General features: G+C 40.3%; 1 protein-coding gene across 4 annotated transcripts in view; it reads right to left on the bottom strand.

Moving 5' to 3' along the window:
- ZC3H12C (zinc finger CCCH-type containing 12C) overlaps positions 1-20962 on the bottom strand; it is a 60232-nt gene that overhangs the window by 12444 nt on the left and 26826 nt on the right. For all 4 annotated transcript variants that reach the window (XM_043504232.1, XM_038369409.2, XM_038369398.2 and 1 more), the window contains 3 exons: positions 20011-20774; positions 4500-4639; positions 781-1015 (listed from right to left, as the gene is read on the bottom strand). In XM_043504232.1, coding sequence (XP_043360167.1) covers positions 781-1015; positions 4500-4639; positions 20011-20774 — 1139 coding nt within the window. The remainder of the gene's footprint in view (positions 1-780; positions 1016-4499; positions 4640-20010; positions 20775-20962) is intronic.

The raw sequence follows: 20962 nt of genomic DNA, 5'->3' as shown, positions 1-20962 counted from the left end.
TCCCAGTATAGGCACCTGGGGGACACCACTGTTTACCTCTCTCCATTCTGAAACCTGACCATTTATTCCTTCCCTTTGTTTCCCATCTTTTAACCAGTTACCAATCTATGAGAGGACCTCCCCTTTTATCCCATGACAGCTTACTTTGCTTAAGAGCCTTTGGTGAGGGACCTTGTCAAAGGCTTTCTGAAAATTTAAGTATACCATATTCACATGCTTATTGACCCCCTCAAAGAATTCTAGTAAATTGGGGAGGCATGATTTCTCTTTACAAAAACCATGTTGACTCTTTCCCAACAAATTATGTTCATCTATGTGTCTGACAATTCTGTTCTTAATTGTGGTTTCAACTAGTTTGCCCGGTACTGAAGTCAGGCTTGCCGGTCTTAGAAATGACTAAAGATTCTTTTTTGTTCACAGAACAGCCAAAGCAATACTATGGTATACACTCAATATACAAAGTATCTGAGCATCCTGTGAAATTCATGGGTCCAGTAAGTAGTCTAATCCTTTTTCAATCTTTGGGTTCTTTCCAAGACAGGTGGGAAAAGTTTAAATACCACATTTTGATAGTGGTTATTACCGTTATGGAGCACATTGGCAAAAAGCAGAGTTTGAAGGTTCAGAAGATTAGGAGCAGTACCTGGAACTACAACATCCTTTTATTTTCTCATGTGCAGCTAATAATTTTGATGGAATTTAACATGTTAATGGAAGCCCTCGAAGTGCCCTTTTTGCCATTAGTTTTCTAACAAGTGGTTCAAAATCAAGATTACTTACTTGTCATTGACAAATGAATACATCAACAATCGCTCATCTATGAACTTCTTCCATTCTGGCTTTTCATTAGCTAGATCCCTGTAGTTATCATTAGACACAATGATACCATCTGACTCAAAGGCCAGCTTCACTATGAATCTGTCATCATAGCATACCACCCTTCTCCCCTGCACACGACGGGATGGCGTAAACACCAGAATTTTCTCTTTTTCTAACTTGCGCAGGATTTCTTGATCTACAAGTATTAAGAAAGAGTCAAAGATTTAATGTCTGAAGTGAAATCAGGAATTTGTTCAATCTTTGCAGATCTTAGGGTTGAGGCAGAAGGTCAAAGTGTTTAGGGCCAAAATATGCCTGACCTTAAAATAGTTATAATCCAGTAGAAAGCATCTGATGTATATTATTTTAAACTAACATTCAGCAATCAACCAACAATACGTTTAAAAAACTAAATTCATTCCACACCATTTTTATCAGATCAACAGAGAAGACTATGTTTTGCATTCCCTTTGCTAGCTCTGCAGCAGTTAACAGATACACTATTTCCCAAGTCTGGTTGTTAGAAGAGTAAATATCCCAAACTGCTCTGATGTCATGAAAAGAGCTCCCAGGATGCAAAGGAGCTCCCCACTCCGCCTGGTGCTGCGTGACCATGTCCTATTATATCCTGACTGTAATCAAGGTAGTCCAATGACTGCATTCTGAAGTAAAGATAGATCTCTTCATCCTCACTTGGTACTCACTGAGATTAAGGCTCCAGGCAGTGTTTACCTGAAGCAGCGGCACGTTCCACCTCCAGCTCCGAAGCAGAGGCGTGTCCAGGCGGCTCTGCATGCTGTCCCGTCTGCAGGTGCCACCCTCTGCAGCTTGTAGAAGCAGGGGCATATTCCCCCCTCCGGCTCCTATGCGGAGCTGGCCAGGTGGCTCTGCGTGCTGCCCCATCCGCAGGTGTCACCCCTGCAGCTCCCATTGGCTGCGGTTCCCAGCCAATGGGAGCTGCAGGGAAGCACCTAGGGCAGGGACAGTGTGCAGAGCCCCCTGGCTGCTCCTACGCTTAAAAATTGGAATGGGGACATGCTGCTGTTTCTGGGAACTGTGTGGAGCATAGCATGCGCAGAGCGGAGCAAGTTCCCAACCCTGCTCCCCAGCTGGAGTGCCGGAGCGGGGCAAGCCCCAGACCCCACTCCTGCTCCCCGCGGGAGTTCAAGGGCCAGATTAAAACGTTTGACAGGTCAGACATGGCCCATGGGTTGTAGTTTATAGTGGTTTATAGTGATAAATTAAATATAATGAGCTCTTTGAGTCTAACAAAATAGTAGGTTGTTAAGGGGTGACTTGATTACAGCCTACAAGTACCTATAATACAAACAAATATTTATGGGCTTTTCAATCTAGTAGAGCAAGGTATAACATGATCCACTGGATGGAAGTTGAAGCTAGACAAATTCATACTGGAAATAAGGTGTACATTTTTAATGGCAAGAATAATTAACCATTGGAAAAATTTACAAAGGATAGTAGTGGATTTTCTATCACTGACAATTTTTCATTTAAGATTAGAGGCTTTTCTAAAATATATGTTCTAAGAATTATCTGGGGGAAATTCTACGGCCTGTGTTATACAAGAGGTCAGGCTAGATGCTCACAATGGTTCCTTCTGGCCTTGGAATCTATGACTATGGAGATTTAATTATTTAATTCATTACTTATTCAGAGACTTGTTGCAAAAGACAACTGTGAAGTGCCTCTGTTCTACAGAATTCAGAGTAGCAGCCGTGTTAGTCTGTATTCGCAAAAAGAAAAGGAGTACTTGTGGCACCTTAGAGACTAACAAATTTATTAGAGCATAAGCTTTCGTGAGCTACAGCTCACTTCATCGAAATGCATCCGATGAAGTGAGCTGTAGCTCACGAAAGCTTATGCTCTAATAAATTTGTTAGTCTCTAAGGTGCCACAAGTACTCCTTTTCTTTTTGTTCTACAGAAGATGCAAGCATATGCTAGAAATAGACTTCAATGCTTTCTCCACTTCTTACTTTTCCTCCCATTGCCAAGGTGTTGACAGATACAACTGGACAAGGTAAAAGAAAAGAACTTACTGACTCTGGACTTGGCCTCTTCCTCAGAACCCTCTATTGCAGGGCCCACTCCACCATCATCTACTAAGCCATAGCTTGGGATGAATTAAGTCTGAAGGTCAAAAGCTGTATGACTGATGTCCTTCCCAAATCTCCAACACAAGTAACTACTGACCAGCACAACTGAGCCTGCCCTTTATGACGTGCTGATAGGAATATTTCCTCTGAGTAACAAATACCTTTATTTTCTTATTATCTTCAATGCAGCCTATCATAAAATCGTAAGTCACTTAGTACTTCAAAGAGACAGATCCTCCATTTAATGGTATGATGGGCTATAACAAATGTTCCCAGGTGGTAGCTTGTCCTTAAGGCATGGTCTAAAAGTAGTTGAGCAAATAAAAGCTCAAATTCTGCAAAGATCACTCCAGTTTAGCAGTGAAGTCTGGTGCTCAAAATACTCTGCTACTTTTCTTTAGAAACTATGGTGACTATTCATTTAAACTCTCTTTCATTTTAGGTGGCATTTTTAGAAGCCATTTCTTCAACCAGAAGGCAAGGAAAAATGGCAGCCTTTATTAAAGAGTGTGTTTCATTATCTTTTGCCTTGGACGAGTGGTCCTGAGAACTGTATTCAGCTTAACTTGAAAGAAAAATTCTAGTTTTCCCATTGAATCAAGAAGTTTCCCTGCCTCTCTTCTGACATAATCCAAAATGTGATAAAGAGAAAGGATCCTGCCCTAGTGCAAGTCCTTCATTTTTACCTGGGAAGAACAAACACATTCAGATCAAATTGTTTTCTTTTTCTATGTTTTGGAGCACCAAAAAGGCAAAGCAGAATACCAGTTTCTCAATGGAGTCATTCAGCTTTTCCTGAATCACACTTCCAAGAGGGGTTCTATTTGTTCCCCAAAAAGAGATGGGATAGACTGCTTTCTGGTCACAAAAGGAAGTAGCTTCTGTAAGAGCCCCATGTCCTTGTAAACAGATTTCTTTAATTTGAACTCCACTCAAAGTGGCCACTTAGAAGTCTGTCTTCTCTAGAAGACATTCTTGGGTGGACTTCAGTGCACTGGCTGACATGGTTTTCACTCAAGACTTTCTAAAACTGAATTTAGTAATCTCATATATGAAAAACAACAGAGCAAGGGGGTATGCCTTTCTCCTTTCAAATGCAGCTCATTGGTACTACTGTTGCCCATCAGTATGTATTACTGAAACTACCTTACAAAAACAACAACCAAAAAAAAAAAAGGCAATCTTCCCGATCATTAAAAGGAGTTTGTTTCTGAACAGCTACAATAATCTACACACTCACTACAATTTTCAAAAATTTTCATTTTTAATGATATACAGCAGATGGATAAAAAAACCCCATAACCGTAGAGATTTAACTAGAAACTTTCAGGGAAAGCTCATCTGGCAAGCACACGAAACAATGGGATCTTGCTGTGTACTGGTTATGCATTCCCTTGCCTTTTTCCTCCCCACCTGGAGTTCACTAAAAAGGTCTTAGACCAAAGATGTTTTACTGCATAAAAAAATTAATTTCAAATGGTTTGTTCAGCTAATGCTCACAATTAGCTCTCTCTTACTTTATACAAATCAAAACTTAAGACAGTGATGTCAGAACAGAGTTTACCTGTGATAAGAGCATCAGGTCTTGACTGTTCTTTTCTCCATGCTGGCACAAACACTGTAACATCTTTGTGGCGTCTTTCCAAAAACCAGTCTACTGCCAATTTTATTCCTCTACAAGAAAATACTTCTTTGTTCCCATGGCTGAAACAGACATCACAGAAACACTTAATTTCTTGTTTTACAACCATTACTTTCCATGTGATCATGGATCAAGCAGAGCACAACAAACACAGCTAATTAGTCTTAGTAATGTTATTAATTTAATCCAGGATTTCTATTGGCAAACTGGGTGTCAATCTGAATTCCCTCCCCAACACAGTCTCTTCCCCCCTTCAAAGGGGGGGGGTAGATGAAGTAGAGGAAGACAGAAGTAAAGAGCTGCTGTCAAGCCAAATAAGTGTTTGTTATGAAAGCCATATATGGTATTTATAATGCACACATTTATTTAAAGGGAGAGAGAGAGTTCTTTGAGTACTGTCTTTCCATATACATTTGAAATAAAGTTTTAAAAAGACTTTATTTCTGTTTTACACAAGTTTCTTCATTTGTACCATTTTAAAGTACATTTCCAGCTCCCTAAAATATTGTACTGTTTACCTATACAGAGTCATTTTGAGGAAGTCTGCGAAATAATGCAGGGAGGGAGGAGGTTGCAAAACACTGGCAGGAACAAGGGAAAAGGGAGTACAGGTTGAAAAAGTCTGTTTGGAGCGATGACTTGGCTTTTGGTCTCCCTAGTTACACAGGCTCTCCCACTGGTTGTCACAGAGTGAGCTGAAGAGCGAGTGTCTCAAGATTCCCAAGATGAAGTATTGAGCCACATCAAACCATGTCCCTACATTAGAGTTGCCAACCCTGTAGGATTGCCCTGGAGTCTCCAGGAATCAAAGATTAATCTTAATTAAAGATTACATCATGTGATGAAACCACCAGGAATATGTCCAACACTTTGGCAACACAGGGACAAGGCGTAATCCATGCTAGTGTGTGTGGGTGTAGATGTAAAGAATTATGGCCACAATCAGACAAATCCAAAAGATATCAGCAGAGACCTGATCTGGGACCTTCGACATCAAAAGAAAAAAAGCCCTATTTGATTTATTATTGCTAGGGCCAGCCCTTAGAGACAGGCAGGATCACACACTAAACCAATGTATTAAGAGTCATTTTTGTGTATTTGAGTGTAATAATAATGCTCTTGTTGAGTCTCATGTATCCCCATTACAAATTCAGAGGGGCGGATCCTCCAAATACCTCTTCCCTACTTTTAGAGCTTCATTAGTACTTGTCAAACTCTGGATTTAAGTCTGATTATGTAACGATGTCCCTTATAGCTTTGGGTACCGCAGTCTATGAAACAATTAGCATACTGCCATTGTGACATGCACAATATGCCAGTATAACAGCTTTTTAAAAAAGAAATACTGTAGATTACACTTATTCTTGATTCTAATTGGCCGAAAGAGAATAATGTGGCTTGTTAAAGTTCTTTACAATTCCTCAGAAATAGTAAGATTAATATGCATAAAGGTGAAGGTACCATGGATTTAAAGACACACAAAACAAAAAGCCAACGGTATGTCCAGTCATTCCACCTTCCACTGAGATGCAGTCAGACTTCACATGTTCAGGATAGGTAGGCCTAGTCCATACTTGAATGGGAGAGAAATGAGGTTCCATGGCTTAGGACACAGAACACTGGACTGGGAATCAGGACTTAAGTGGCAGACCCAGGAATAGGATCCAGGTTTGCTGGGTAACTTTAGGCAAGTCATTTCCCCCGTTTCTGTGCCTCAGTTTCCCCTTCTGTAAAATGGGGATAATGATACTGACATCTTTAGTAAAGCATGATATAAAAGCTAGGCATCATCATGATGTGTAGTTATTAAAGATCCTATAGCACTTTTCAAAAAAAGAGTTGTGTGTATGTTCCAGCAACCAGCTCAAATTCCTGGTAATAACTCCAAACGAACCCTTTTTTTCAACTGGGTAAAGGTATTTTTCACTACCTACAGTAAACAGTTGTATAATATTGTCATGCTGTGTTAAAGAGCTTTTACGTTTCACATCAGAAATGGTTTCATTTCTCAGATTCACAGGATGAAATACTGACCTCATTGAAGGCAAAGTTTTGCTATTGATTTCAATGAGGCCAGGATTTCTCCCATAAATTTTAAGGCCAGAAGACCATCCATTATGACTACCTTTGACTTCCTGAACCACACATGCTATAGAATTTCTGTTGTGGGTTAGTGTACTTGGTGTATTTGAGGATTTGAGGAAAATTGTCTATTTGTCCTTTACACTGTGGGTATGAAGGACTCTCATTCATTTATCCCTCCGGTGTCTTTTTACAATTGCATATACTCATTCAAGCAGTAGGTGGTATTTTAATTTTAAAAAATAGAAAAAAAAATCACTATCTTATTGCTTTTCTGAGTAAAAGCTCTCTGAAGCGTTGCCTATAGGCTAGCACTCTCACAAGCTCTTTAACTGTATGTGATGAGAACATTTTCACAATCTTCATAACTTTCTTAGCTCTCAGGCTAAAATTTAAATAGTGGCTACATATTTTAACTACAACACTAAACCTTCAAATTGTCAAAAAATCGTTGTGATATACTTCTAAAAAGATAATCGTGTATAATGCCATGGTATAATTCATGCTGCAATATTCAGGTAGCCATGAAGTTTTCCCATATTTTGGAAGTTAAAGAAATATACATACATTTTATAATTGCACTGGGCGTTATAGTTGATGGCCGACAAACACTTCTATAGTAAAAAGGTTCTTACCTAACAGAAATTTGTCACACAGAAACATTTTATTCAGAGATGATTTTAAAAAAAATCAAAAAACACAAACCACAAAATGTAAAGAGAACAAAATACTATCTGGAAACTCTTTCCTTCTCCATATTGACTCACTAATTTTTTTCCTTGTACATTGTGTAAGAAAAAGTAGCATATATATCGTATATACAATACAGAAATTGTTGTGCTAGATAAGACCAGTGACCTTCTATTCGAGTACCCCATTTCTGACAGTAGCTACCACCAGCTGAAGCAGGAGAGTTTCTATCCCTTCAAAAAACTTTATTTACTATAACTACTCTGGGTAAGCTTGTTTTTCCTACAGATTTTTTTAATCCTGCTAATTTTTTTTAATCCTCTATGGTAATTTGTGAGAATGAGTTTAACAGTCTAATTGATAAAACATACATTTTTCATACAATGCAGAGTTTTGATTTTGCCACATATCCATATATTTTAGTGGATCTTGTATGGGGGAAGAAAACAGTTTATAGATAGTATTTTTCATAATCATCATGGAAAAGAATTTCTTCACCATTTTAATATCTTAAATACACACACACAAATCTCACTATTGTTTGTAAAGCTGAAACCAGTTAGCACACCATATTGTATGTTTGACATCTGAAAATAGGTATTTCTGTAAGAAAGATATGGTAGTATGTAAATAAATGTTTTTGGTTAAGTTCACAGGAAGTTTAAATTCAATCGGTTTTTCTTTAAGTATTTTTCTTCCTTCAGGTCACTTTCTGCTACATTTTAATTTTTGATGCACATTTATATTTTTACTAAGTATAAAAATCCATTTTTACTTAAAACAAAGGAGTTTGCTGTGTATGTTTTGGTGCATCAAAAAATTTCCATAAAAGAAACACCCATTCTGGTATAATACAGTTCTTAAAAACATGGAGGAGGGAGGAAAAACAAAACACCAACCACTTACTAATTTTGCCTTTTTCCCATTTGGAAAGGAAAAAATTTCTCCAAGAACATTCCTGGATTTGGCTCTCCCTTGTTTGATTCCTTCTGTGTGTATAAACTTTTTTCTAGCTCTCTGGGAACAGCATATTAGGCTAGTGTCCTACAAATACTTACGTTAAAAAAAAAATAAATAAAAGCAGTAAGTGTATGATTACAGGCTAAATATCCCAAATAGCAAGGGGACCCACAGTAGTACCACACATGAAAGAGGCTTTTAGAACATTATTCTTTTTAGGACCAGAAAAGTTTCAGAGATGTCCTAGAATATGTTATGCTAGGTGCAACCACATGTCTGTCATAGAGCCTCACTGGAGCATGTGATAACAGGCACATACAATTTTAAAATATAATGTCAGTTTGTATTTTATTTTTAAACATCCTTTGGAATCTCTCTAAAAAATAAATCAAACTTTGCAAACTGTGACGTATTTTAAAATGCCACTTACATAAGCTATCTCTATACTCCAGTGAGGGTTCTGTCACCACCATAGAGTACACTGGGACATCTCTTGAAGCAAGAACCATCCATCTACAACTTGGAGAGATCTAAAAGGATTTAAAGAGAAGTTTCACGCGTAACCTGCTATTAGTGAGATCCTATCCACGTGAACAGTTCTTGCTGGGAGAATAGTACTGCATATTCCTGGAAGTGGCCTCAAAATAGTGAAAAACAGCTGGGTACATAGGAACTGCCACATTAGGCCGATGGATAACTGTCATTGAAAAATAAAATATCATGACTATGCAGCTACCTTACTATAAATTCAGCAAGCAAGGACAGCCAAGCCACAGAGCTTGAGGAACTTTGCTGATGTTTGAAAGAAATACGCACTTGGATTGTTAGATGGAAATTACATCTAGCTCAAATGAGTGAAGCCAAAACTTTTTGGTTAATGGCAGATCACCACAGTTATATGGAAGCTTAAAGAAAATGTTATGCTGTTATACATTACTTTTTGCTCCGTTCAACCATGGTTACTTGAGAGTCTAGCATCTGTCAAATGTGGTTCTTTTTGTTGATCTAACTTGTTTTGCTTTAGGAGATAGAGAAGGTAATGCGAGTGAGAATATTTTAAAAAGCCAAAGCTCGGAACTGAAGAAAGAAAATATAGTGTCTAATAGCTCACTGAAATGTACTTTAAAAATAAAATTGTAAAAAATACCTCTCATCTAACCTCCATTCCTGCCCTCCCCATAACTTATGTTTAAAAAACAAAGATAAATTATGTTTTTTTGTTTGTCCTTCTACTTATGCAATAAATGCTTAAAAATAAGACCCATCAAGTTACTTTAGAATATAGCCGAGTATAGCACTGTAAATAATTGATTTAAGGCACTGGATTAAGTCATTGATTAAATCAGATTGAGGCTCTGTAAAAAGTTATTTGAAAAGGTGTGCTACTGCAACTTTAAAAATAGCATTTATAATTTAGTTTATTAGATTGAAATTAACAATTACCACTACTGGTGTATTTATTTTAATTTTACAAAACTGTTATAGGCAAAACACGTAATATTGAACGTTAAGAACCTGATGTTGCAAACATTTAAGCAGGTGCATGACATTACTCACATTATCAGTTCCACTGCATTGTTAAGAATGTGCATATAAGCATTTGCTACATCAGAGCCTAAGCATATATTTATTAAAAAATTCTGAGTGACAATTTTTATTTTCAAAAACAAAATGGTTTCAGAATTAACATTGAAAAGCTATGTAGACTTTCAATATCTTAACCAAGTTATTAACTTGGTTATATACATACCAAATTTGTCAAATGCAGGAGCCTAAAGTCAGGATCCTAAACCCAGACTGAGGCACCGACAGTGGTATTTTCACTAGCTCATGAATTACTTATGTCCCATTAACATCAAATTGCAAACTCTGATGGAGGAGTAGAGTTTGTCAAAGCATTTCAGCTTTCTTAACCTATGAAGTCCCAGAAGTTATCTTTTTCAGCACAGATGAGCATTTTAAGTGTGGAATTGCTTAACAGAAAAACATCTTTGTAAAATCTGAAATTCTATTATTAAAGAAACAAGCAAAAACATCCACTTACGCAATTTCAGACGATAAAATGGGACAAAAAAAATGTAGAACTGGCAACATGTAGATGAATTCTCATTTTTTAAAAGTAACTCCCTGTGGCTAAGTACTTACTTGTCTCACCTCCCGCGAACAGCGGAGCGGCTAACAGCAGGAGTTTGCCTGGGATCTGTCCAAGAGGAGGTCCGCAAAGTGCTGCATTGGGGGGCTTGTTGGCGAGTATCTGAGTGTCTGTTGCAGGGACACTTTGTCAGTTTGACCAGGTGCTTGATTGTTTGAAAAAAGTGTGAATTGGGAGTGCTTTGTTCCAGGTGAGCTTTGAGTGGGCCTCACTGTTATAAAAAGCCACTCAGCTGCAAACCAGCTGAACAATGAACAAATAGTCGAGTTGCTAACAGAGAGAGTTTGCCTGGGAGTTCGCCTGGGGAGAGCCCACTGAAGCTTTCATCTTGCAGGCTTCTCTGAGTAGTTACTATAACTCCTGAGGAAGCTCTTAGAAGGAAGGTAATATGGATGGTGAGCATTCAGCTGTTGTTACCTGCATAGGATGTGCCATGTTTGTCTTTCTTCCACAGGACAGAAGTGACTTTGTACAAAGTGCAAGTCGGCCTCCATATTGGAAGAGAAGGTTCAAGGTCTGGAGAAACAAGTATCAACTCTGCATTGCATAAGAGAAACTGAAGATTTCCTGGACTGACATCAGGATATGCTTCTACGAACATATTCTGAAGATTCAGAGCAGGCTGCACAGCAGGGACAGAAGGAGAGTGAAGAAATTTGGCAGCATGTGACCTCCAGAAGAAGAAAGGGGAGCGTCCATGTACCAGCAGCACAGATACAGGTAAGCAACTGTTTTCATGTTCTCTCCACAGGTACTAATGCAGAGAGGGGACTAGATGATACATTTGAGGAAAGAAGAAAAGGAGTACTTGTGGCACCTTAGAGACTAACAAATTTATTTGAGCATAAGCTTTTGTGAGCTACAGCTCACTTCATCGGATGCATTTCACTGGATGAAGTGAGCTGTAGCTCACGAAAGCTTATGCTCAAATAAATTTGTTAGTCTCTAAGGTGCCACAAGTACTCCTTTTCTTTTTGCGAATACAGACTAACACGGCTGCTATTCTGAAATTTGAGGGAAGGGAGCAGAAGGAGACTCCGCGATTGGAAGGCATGAGAGGCACTGTCCTCGGGATGGAGGTTCCACTACCACCGCTCCCAAGAGAAGGAGGCGGGTGGTGGTGGTCGGAGGACTCCCTCCTCAGGGGGACTGAGTCATCTATCTGCCGCCCTGACCAGGAAAACCGAGAAGTCTGCTGCTTGCCAGGAGCTAGGATTCACGATGTAACAGAGAGACTGCAGAGACTCATCAAACCCTTGGATCACTACCCCTTCCTGCTTCTCCACATGGGCACCAATGATACTGCGAAGAATGACCTTGAGCGGATCATTGCAGACTACGTGGCTCTGGGAAGAAAAATGAAGGAGTTTGAGGCGCAAGTGGTATTCTCGTCCATCCTCCCTCTGGAAGGAAAAGGCCCGGGTAGAGACCGTCTAATTGTGGAAGTAAACAAATGGCTATGCAGGTGGTGTCGGAGAGAAGGCTTTGGATTCTTTGACCATGGGATGGTGTTCCAAGAAGGAGAAGTGCTAGACAGAGACGGGCTCCACCTAACGAAGAGAGGGAAGAGCATCTTCGCAAGCAGGCTGGCTAACCTAGTGAGGAGGGCTTTAAACTAGGTTCACCAGGGGAAGGAGACCAAAGCCCTGAGGTAAGTGGGGTAGAAGGATACCGGGAGGAAGCACAAGCAGGACAGCGCAAGAGGGGAGGGCTCGTGCCTCATATTGAGAAAGTGGGATTATCAGCGAGTTATCTTAAGTGCCAATGCACAAATGCAAGAAGCCTGGGAAACAAGCAGGGAGAACTGGAAATCCTGACACAGTCAAGGAATTATGATGCGATTGGAATAACAGAGACTTGGTGGGATAACTCACATGACTGGAGTACTGTCATGGATGGATATAAACTGTTCAAGAAGGACAGGCAAGGAAGAAAAGGTGGGGGAGTTGCTTTGTATGTAAGAGAGCAGTATGACTGCTCAGAGCTCCAGTATGAAACTGCAGAAAAACGCTCTGGATTAAGTTTACAAAGTGTGAGCAACAAGGGTGATGTCGTGCTGGGAGTCTGCTATAGACCACCAGATCAGGGAGATGAGGTGGACAAGGCTTTCTTCCTGCAACTAACAGAAGTTGCTAGATTGCAGGCCCTGGTTCTCATGGGAGACTTCAATCACCCCGATATCTGCTGGGAGAGCAATACAGGGGTGCACAGACAATCAAGGAAGTTTTTGGAAAGTGTAGGGGACAATTTCCTGATGCAAGTGCTGGAGGAACCAACTAGGTGCAGAGGTCTTCTTGACCTGCTGCTCACAAACCGGGAAGAATTAGTAAGGGAAGCAAAAGTAGATGGGAACCTGGGAGGCAGTGACCATGAGATGGTAGAGTTCAGGATCCTGACACAAGGAAGAAAGGAGAGCAACAGAATACAGACTCTGGGACTTCAGAAAAGCAGACTTTGACTCCCTCAGGGAGCTGATGGGCAAGATCCCCTGGGAGAATAACACGCGGGGGAAAGGAGTCCAGGAGAGCAGGCTGTATTTTAAAGAATCCTTATTGAGGTTACAGGAACAAACCATCCCGATGTGTAGAAAGAATAGTAAATATGGCAGGCAACCAGCTTGACTTCACAGTGAAATCCTTGCTGATCTTAAACACAAAAAAGAAGCTTACAAGAAGTGGAAGATTGGACAAATGACCAGGGAAGAGTATAAAAATATTGCTCGGGCATGCAGGAGTGAAATCAGGAAGGCCAAATCACACTTGGAGTTGCAGCTAGCAAGAGATGTTAAGAGTAACAAAGAACGGTTTCTTCAGGAATGTTAGCAACAAGAAGAAAGTCAAGGAAAGTGTGGGCTCCTTACTGAACGAGGGAGGCAACCTAGTGACAGAGGATGTACTCAATGCTTTTTTTGCCTCTGTCTTCATGAACAAGGTCAGCTCTCAGACTACTATACTGGGCAGCACAGCATGGGGAGAAGGTGATCAGCCCTCTGTGAAGAAAGAAGTGGTTCGGGACTATTTAGAAAAGCTGGACGAGCACAAGTCCATGGGGCTGGATGCGCTGCATCTGAGAGTGCTAAAGAAGTTGGCGGATGTGATTGCAGAGCAGTTGGCCATTATCTTTGAAAACTCATGGTGATCCGGGGAGGTCCCGGATGACTGGAAAAAGGCTAATGTAGTGCCCATCTTTAAAAAAGGGGAGGAGGAGGATCCGGGGAATCCAGTCAGCCTCACCTCAGTCCTGGAAAAATCAGGGAGCAGGTCCTCAAGGAATCAATTCTGAAGCACTTAGAGGAAAGTGATCAGAATAGCCAACATAGATTCACCAAGGGCAAGTCATGCCTGAATAATCTAATTGCCTTCTATGATGAGATAACTGGTTCTGTGGATGAGGGGAAAGCATTGGATGTGTTATTCCTTGACTTTAGTAAAGCTTTTGACACGGTCTCCCACAGTATTCTTGCCAGCAAGTTAAAAGAAGTATGGGCTGGATGAATGGACTAGAAGGTGGATAAAAGCTGCCTAGATCGTTGGGCTCAATGGGAAGTGATCAATAGCTCCATGTCTAGTTGGCAGCTGGTATCAAGCAGAGTGCCCCAAGGGTCAGTCCTGCGGCCGGTTTTGTTCAATATCTTCATTAAAATGATCTGTAGGATGGCGTGGACTGCACCCTCAGCAAGTTTGCCAATGACACTAAACTGGGAGGAGTGGTAGGTACGCTGGAGGGTAGGGATAGGATTCAGAGGGCCCTAGACAAATTAGAGGATTGGACCAAAAGAAATCTGAGGAGATTCAACAAGGACAAGTGCAGAGCCCTGCACTTAGGACGGAAGAATCCCATGCCCCACTACAGACTGAACGGCTAAGCAGCAGTTCTGCAGAAAAGGACCTAGGGGTTACAGTGGACGAGAAGCTGGATATGAGTCAACAGTGTGCCCTTGTTGCCAAGAAGTCAATGGCATTTTGGGCTGTATAAATAGGGGCATTGCCAGCAGATCGAGGAACATGTTCGTTCCCCTCTATTCGACACTGGTAAAGCCTCAGCTGGAGTAGTGTGTCCAGTTTTGTCCCCATACTACAAGAAGGATGTGGAAAAATTGGAAAGAGTCCAGCGGAGGGCAACAAAAATGATTAGGGGACTGGAACACATGATTTATGAGGAGAGGCTGAAGGAACTGGGATTGTTTAGTCTGTAGAAGAGAAGAATGAGGGGGGATTTGATAGCTGCTTTCAACTACCTGAAAGGGGGTTCCAAAGAGGACGGATCTAGACTGTTCTCAGTGGTAGCAGATGACCGAACAAGGAGTAATGGTCTCAAGTTGCAGTTGGGGAGGTTTAGGTTGGATATTAGGAAAAACTTTCACTAGGAGGGTGGTGAAGCACTGGAATGCATTACCTAGGGAGGTGGTGGAATCTCCTTCCTTAGAGGTTTTTAAGGTCAGGCTTGACAAAGCCCTGGCTGGGATGATTTAGTTGGGGATTGGTCCTGCTTTGAGCAGGGGGTTGGTCTAGATGACCTCCTGAGGTCCCTTCCAAACCCGATATTCTATGATTCTATGAATTGTGCTGCTTCTTTGGGCTCTGCAGAAGCACTACATGCAGTGTACATGTCCTATGAAACAACAACTCTTCATTATTTCTTGGTGATATGCTGCAGAACACAGGCAGAGCTCTCTCCCCGCTCTTTAGGAGCTGAGAGAGTGTCTGAATGGAGGAGAGGGAAGAGAGCAGAAAAAGACCAATTTCTGCTCCCTCCTCCAACTTCTATGAAAAATGGGCCAGTTGCTCTCCCCTCCCCTCAAATCCTGCAACACAGTCCTGTTGAGGTGGAGAAGAGGACTCCCTAGAGCTGCCTCTCCATGAGGCTTGGGAGGAAAGGATGAAGAACCTCTGGAACCGCAAGAAGAACAAAGATGTACATTGGGCAAGGGGCAGATATGGGGTTGAGAGGTGCAGAACTGTTGTGTGATTGGGTAGGTGGAGTTGTTGTGGGGTTGAGGGTGCAGAGTTAATGGTGAGTCACAAAATTAATATGTTGTATCAAAATCATAATTCTTATAAATTGGCAACACTCATTTTCACATGCATATTGGGATTGAGTAGAGGGTTAGAAAGTTACCAGAAAACAGAAAAAACATCCCATTATTTAATGAAAAAATAAATCTTGTGAATTAGGACCAGACTCAATTTTTAAACTTTTGCAGTAGTATAATTTTTAGAAATAAATATTTAGAGTATAAACAACTATCATTAGATTAAACACATTTTGTTTTTCAAGAGATAGGTCAAACATTAGCCTCAATTATCTGTCAGTGCATTTATTAAACAAAAAGGAAATTTAGGATTATTTAGACTTTTTGATATTGTGAGAAGTATGGAATGCCCATTTAAAAATTCAAATTGGAGTATCTCTGCAAGGAAGGATATAGAACAGGGATTGATTAAACGATATAGGCACAATGGAGAGAGTGACAATCAACCAATTTGCAATTCATATTGTAAGAGAATATTGACACAGGTTTTGGTAGCATTATTCAGTAATGGAGAAAGTTTGTTTTATTCTGTGGGCAAAGCGTACTCATGTGTAGAATACAGAATAATAATATAATCATCTACATGTAAACACCACCTCACAGTATGCAATATCAGTTTTATATAGCACTTTGAAAGGACCATGTACATCATGGCTTAGATACAGCAGGATTGAACCACAAGTGCCATAGAAGCCTTTTATTTACTATACTATCTTTTTCCATTTGAGAATTTTGGCACTTAGTTAGTTTGTGTAGATGTACAGCAGACAGAGAAGGCAGCAACAATCTCAAAGGAATTTAAAATATCCATTGGTAGCTGCCAGACTTGCTTTTTACAAGTTTTACAAGTTACACAAAAAGAAAAATCGAACCTGCAAGAACATTCCAATGACAGTTTCCCATGTGTTAGGTGTAACTGCTTATGGTTAACTTCTCTCTTACACCAAGTAACTAAAATCAATAGCAATATGAAAGCTAAGAGAATTAAAAAAAAAAAAACTGAGGTGGCCCAGTAAATCTTCTATGAGCATTCATTAGGTAGTCTTAAACTATAAACCACCAACTCACCAGACACCAGCCTTCTCTGCCAAAGGAAAAGTTTTAACAAACCAATTCGCTACTTCGGCCAATATCTGAAGACAATACAAGAGGACCAACTCATCCGCTGTCTTCAGTTTAGAGGATAAAACTACCGGAGAAGCCATGCCAAAATATCACTTAGATGGACTGAAGGCAGCAACATTATTTAAACCAACAAGGTCTCCCCATGTCTCTAGTGATTTGTTAGTCCAGAACCTACCCACAGTGTATTTTCCCTAATACACCTATTAGATCTCTCAGCTAAATTAGTACTTTCTACTTAGGTTCTATTCTGTTCCACCATTCTAGCAGCTGAATGCTATCATATCGAGTGACTATTTCTTGCCTGTGGACACAAGAGTACAGAAATAAAAACTACAGACCAGACCATTCCTGGAGAAGAAGTGTATGTGTGTGCAGGGGGTTATGCAAGATGAGAAAGAGGATGCCTCCCCAGATCTTTCATTCCCAATCAGGAACTATGCACAATATTTTTCAGAAATACAGTCATTGTTTCCTGCTAGCTATTCAAAAATAGGCAAGAAGTATCATGGCTCTTTAGCATCAATCAACAAGGTGTATTGACAAGTGGGGAAAGCATGTATTGCAATGATAGTTGAACAGCCAATTAAGCATATGCAGATACTCACCACTCGTTCATGCACATCACATCACTGAAACATCTAGATCACTGATGCTCAATATTCTCTAGTGTGTCCCCCCTTACCAGTAATGGAATCTGTCCACACCCCCACTCTATTACTGCACAGGTAGCTCAGCAGAGGATCTTGAGCTGAAGGCAAAGCTGGTGGCAGAACTGGGGATGCGGGCAGAGAGGGAATGAAGGCAGAGCTGGCCTGGGGTCAGAGCAAGTGCTGGAGCCAGTGGCTGGGCGAGGGGCTGGACAGCAGGCAAAGCGGGGTTGGGTGGCAATCCCTCCCCACCCCTCCAGGGGGTGGTGCCCCACAGTTTAGGGGCCACTGATCTAGCTAGAGGAATTGTGGCAAAGCCATCCAAAATTCTACACTACAGAACAACCCAGCCTCTCTGCACCTTGTTCAACATACTTCTGGCTGTAAAAAACAGAATCTAGCCCTATAATTATCATGAGTGTCTTTTACATGCTATGAAAACCCACAAAAGATACTGCAAGCTTCCGACTTCTCGGTGCAGCATCTTGCTGCTGAAAATACTTGTTTTAAATCAAAATGGGTTCTATGAAGCACAGCACACATTCAAATTTGACTCATTTCACAGAGGTGGTTAAGGCAACAACTGAACATAGGAAGGTCTGCATGTCTGAATTTATATAAAGAGTTGAATGTCTATTAAAAATGGATGGCCTGGTCTCAGTTGTTTCCAAGGAGTGCCTGGTGTAACGTGTAGGGAAGTGAGGTTTATAAAAAGTGTGCCAGTATTGCTCCCCTCATACAGCTTTAATGCTGGGTCAGTAACCAGATCCAGATTAGAGATGCTGCTTCTGGCACCTAGGGGCCATTTGGGTTCCAGGAATTGCTATTCGGGATACTCAGAGCACAGGGATCCCTTGACCAATGCCCTCTTTTTCCCAGTCAAGCCCCAAGTGCTGGAGAAGGGCTCTATACTATCTGAGAATTCCTGTACACAGAGGTAATCCTTAACATTGGTTCAACCATCTTTATGGTATCTTTGCATCACCAGATTAGCACAAAGCTGTCATAGAGCAGTGGAGGATTTGGCTCTAATAGTTAAAGAACAAAGAAGGAATACACCAACAATGAGCAAAACTATGATGGCACTGTTTTTGCTAAAAAGGACCCTTCTAAACATTTTATAAAAACAGTTCTGTAACCATGTAAAATTAAGTTTTAATCAAAATGTGGATTTATTTTAGAAGCCTCTGGATCACTTTTAGTTAGAGTATTAGAATACTGTTTACTTGTTATGTTAACTTGAACATATTCAGTATTTACAATCCGGCTCTTTTATATAGTAAGAGACAGCTAAAAAACAAGACACAGCGTATCACATGGAAAGAATTAGGAGAAAACTAAACAGACGTGCAAGTTGGCCAAGAAATTAAAAGGTGAGCGGATAGGAAATACTAGCATTCGGAGTTTGGAAAGAAGGTAGCAACCTGCATTTATGGGTTAATTGCTTTTACTTAAATCTACTGAAATTATCCAGTTGATAAAGTTATCTATACTTAAATTACATTTGACAATACTCTGTTTACCAGGAAATTACGATCATGAACTAAATAAACTCAGATGTCCCAAGCCCTGAAGTTTCTTATACCAAGTTTTACTCCTAAGCTAACAAGAAGAATCCTCAAATTATTACTATGCTGAAATGGCTTTTCCTTCTGAATACTATGGTAGGATTGGCTAGTATAAATCACTGTGCTCCGATTAGCTACCAAATAATTCCTCATCCATACACCCACAGAAAGTATGGCCACCTTGATTTCTGACGTTTCTCATCCCATTATCTTCAATACTTTCCTCCTCCACTCCTTCTTGACCAGTGAGGAAGGCCAGCTCCCTCCTATGCATAACTGAGAGTATTTCCTTATCTACAGTTACAGGTGAAGATGGGTGTGTGAGGTATGCAGATATGTTCTTCTGTGGGCACATCACTGAAATTCTGAAGACTACAGTCTCAGTAATTGCTAGCCCAGTATCCTATCTCTGACAGTGGACAGTACTAGCTATTTCAGAGGAAAGATGCCTCATTGTGGAATAAGCCTACTCAATAGGATAATTTTTTTTTTTTTTTTTTTTTACTAAGCCAATCCATTAGTGTTTGATTTATGACTTGAAGCACGAGGGGTTATACCCCAGTTATTTTACCTTATCATAGGTAACTTTGGATGGTGCAATTATTCATAGAAATGGTGCTTGCTAAACAGTTGGCTTCAGTGATACCTAGTGACATTGGGTAAAGAAAGAATTTCTTTTATCAGGTTTGAATTTACTGTCTTTCACTGGATGTTTCCTTGTTCTTGTATTATTTGCTGCCCATAAACCTAGCTTTGTTAGGTCCCTCTAAAGTTCCACACAGGTTTCTCTGATTTCAAGAGATGTTAGTAATTTCATGTCATTTATCAAACGTGCACCCTCATTGTTCACTTTTCCAGATCTACAATTAATATTGATCAAAATGGAGAGAATTTAACAACAGCCAAAGTAGAGAGATCTGCATAATTAGTGTATGGTTGCAATTACTGATAATGCAAATCTCTGCACTCTGACTGGCTAATGGCCCTTTGAATACAGGGGTTTGCATATTGTATTGATGAAAAATAAGCATACTGTGATTATGCAAATGAGAACTAATGTACTGTTATAGATGTGTAATCATACAGCACATCAGTGCTCTAACTGGGCAAGATAATGCAATTTCCATATAATAGGTAATGTAATACATCAGTAAATCGATGCCTCATTGCCACATACCTCATTGCCACATTGCTGCCATCAATAACTATTGGCCTCAGGTTATCTCCATCTTCAGACACATCCTCCTGAAGTGGAGACTCAGACCTCTGAGACTCTATAGAAGATGCTTCACGCATTACGTTCGTGTTAACATTATTTACAGGCTGGTCAGTCTCAGTTTTATTTCCAAGTTTGACAAGTTCTCCCAAAATATCGTTGATTAAAGCATCAGTGCCAAGCTTATTTAGCACAAGTTGAACCTGTTCTTCAGAGTAACCTAACTTAAGTGCAAACTCCAGTTTAGTTTGATATTCCTTTACCACATCAGGGGGTTTCTTTACTTCCTTAGATACTATCTGGGCCTCCTCTATTTTAAGATCTTGTAAGATTTCATAACGTTTTTGTACGTGGGGCTGTAAGCAGGGAGACCTGCACAGTTGTCGGTGAGTCTTAGGTAGTAGATGTGATTCTGCTGTAATGTTATTCAGTCTCTCTGACTCGTTATCAGAATTTGTGCTTTCTTCTGAATCACAACTGGAGCTCCCAGTCTCCTCAGATGCCTCTTTATCTGCATCTTCCTTCCTAGAGTTAACTTTATCCATTGTTGGTTTCTCCACCATTGACCAAGATCCAACTGCATTTATTTGTGTGTCAGTTCTCTCCACATAAAGATGGCCTAAGTCATGGCCCAGATGATCCTTCAAGCCCATGAAGCTGCTGCATGTACTCGACTCCACTTTGCTGTTTTTCCTGTATTCTTGAATATAAAGTGTCCCGTATTCCTACAGAAGAAATAAAATGGTTGTAACTAGTTAACAAGAAAACCCAAAACAAAATAAGAGCTGTTTCCTCTGGGACTCTGTTTCTTTACCAACTTAAAAATACCTTCACATTCGAGGAAATTCCCTCTTCACTTAAAGTTTGACTGCATTTGTAAACAAACTAGTATGAAACTTGCTGCATGTAAACA

This window comes from Dermochelys coriacea, chromosome 1 (genome assembly GCF_009764565.3).
Source record: "Dermochelys coriacea isolate rDerCor1 chromosome 1, rDerCor1.pri.v4, whole genome shotgun sequence".
Taxonomy (NCBI): Eukaryota; Metazoa; Chordata; order Testudines; family Dermochelyidae; genus Dermochelys; species Dermochelys coriacea.
Note: the sequence above shows the minus strand (reverse complement) of the source record. Positions and strands in the feature narration are given on the sequence as shown.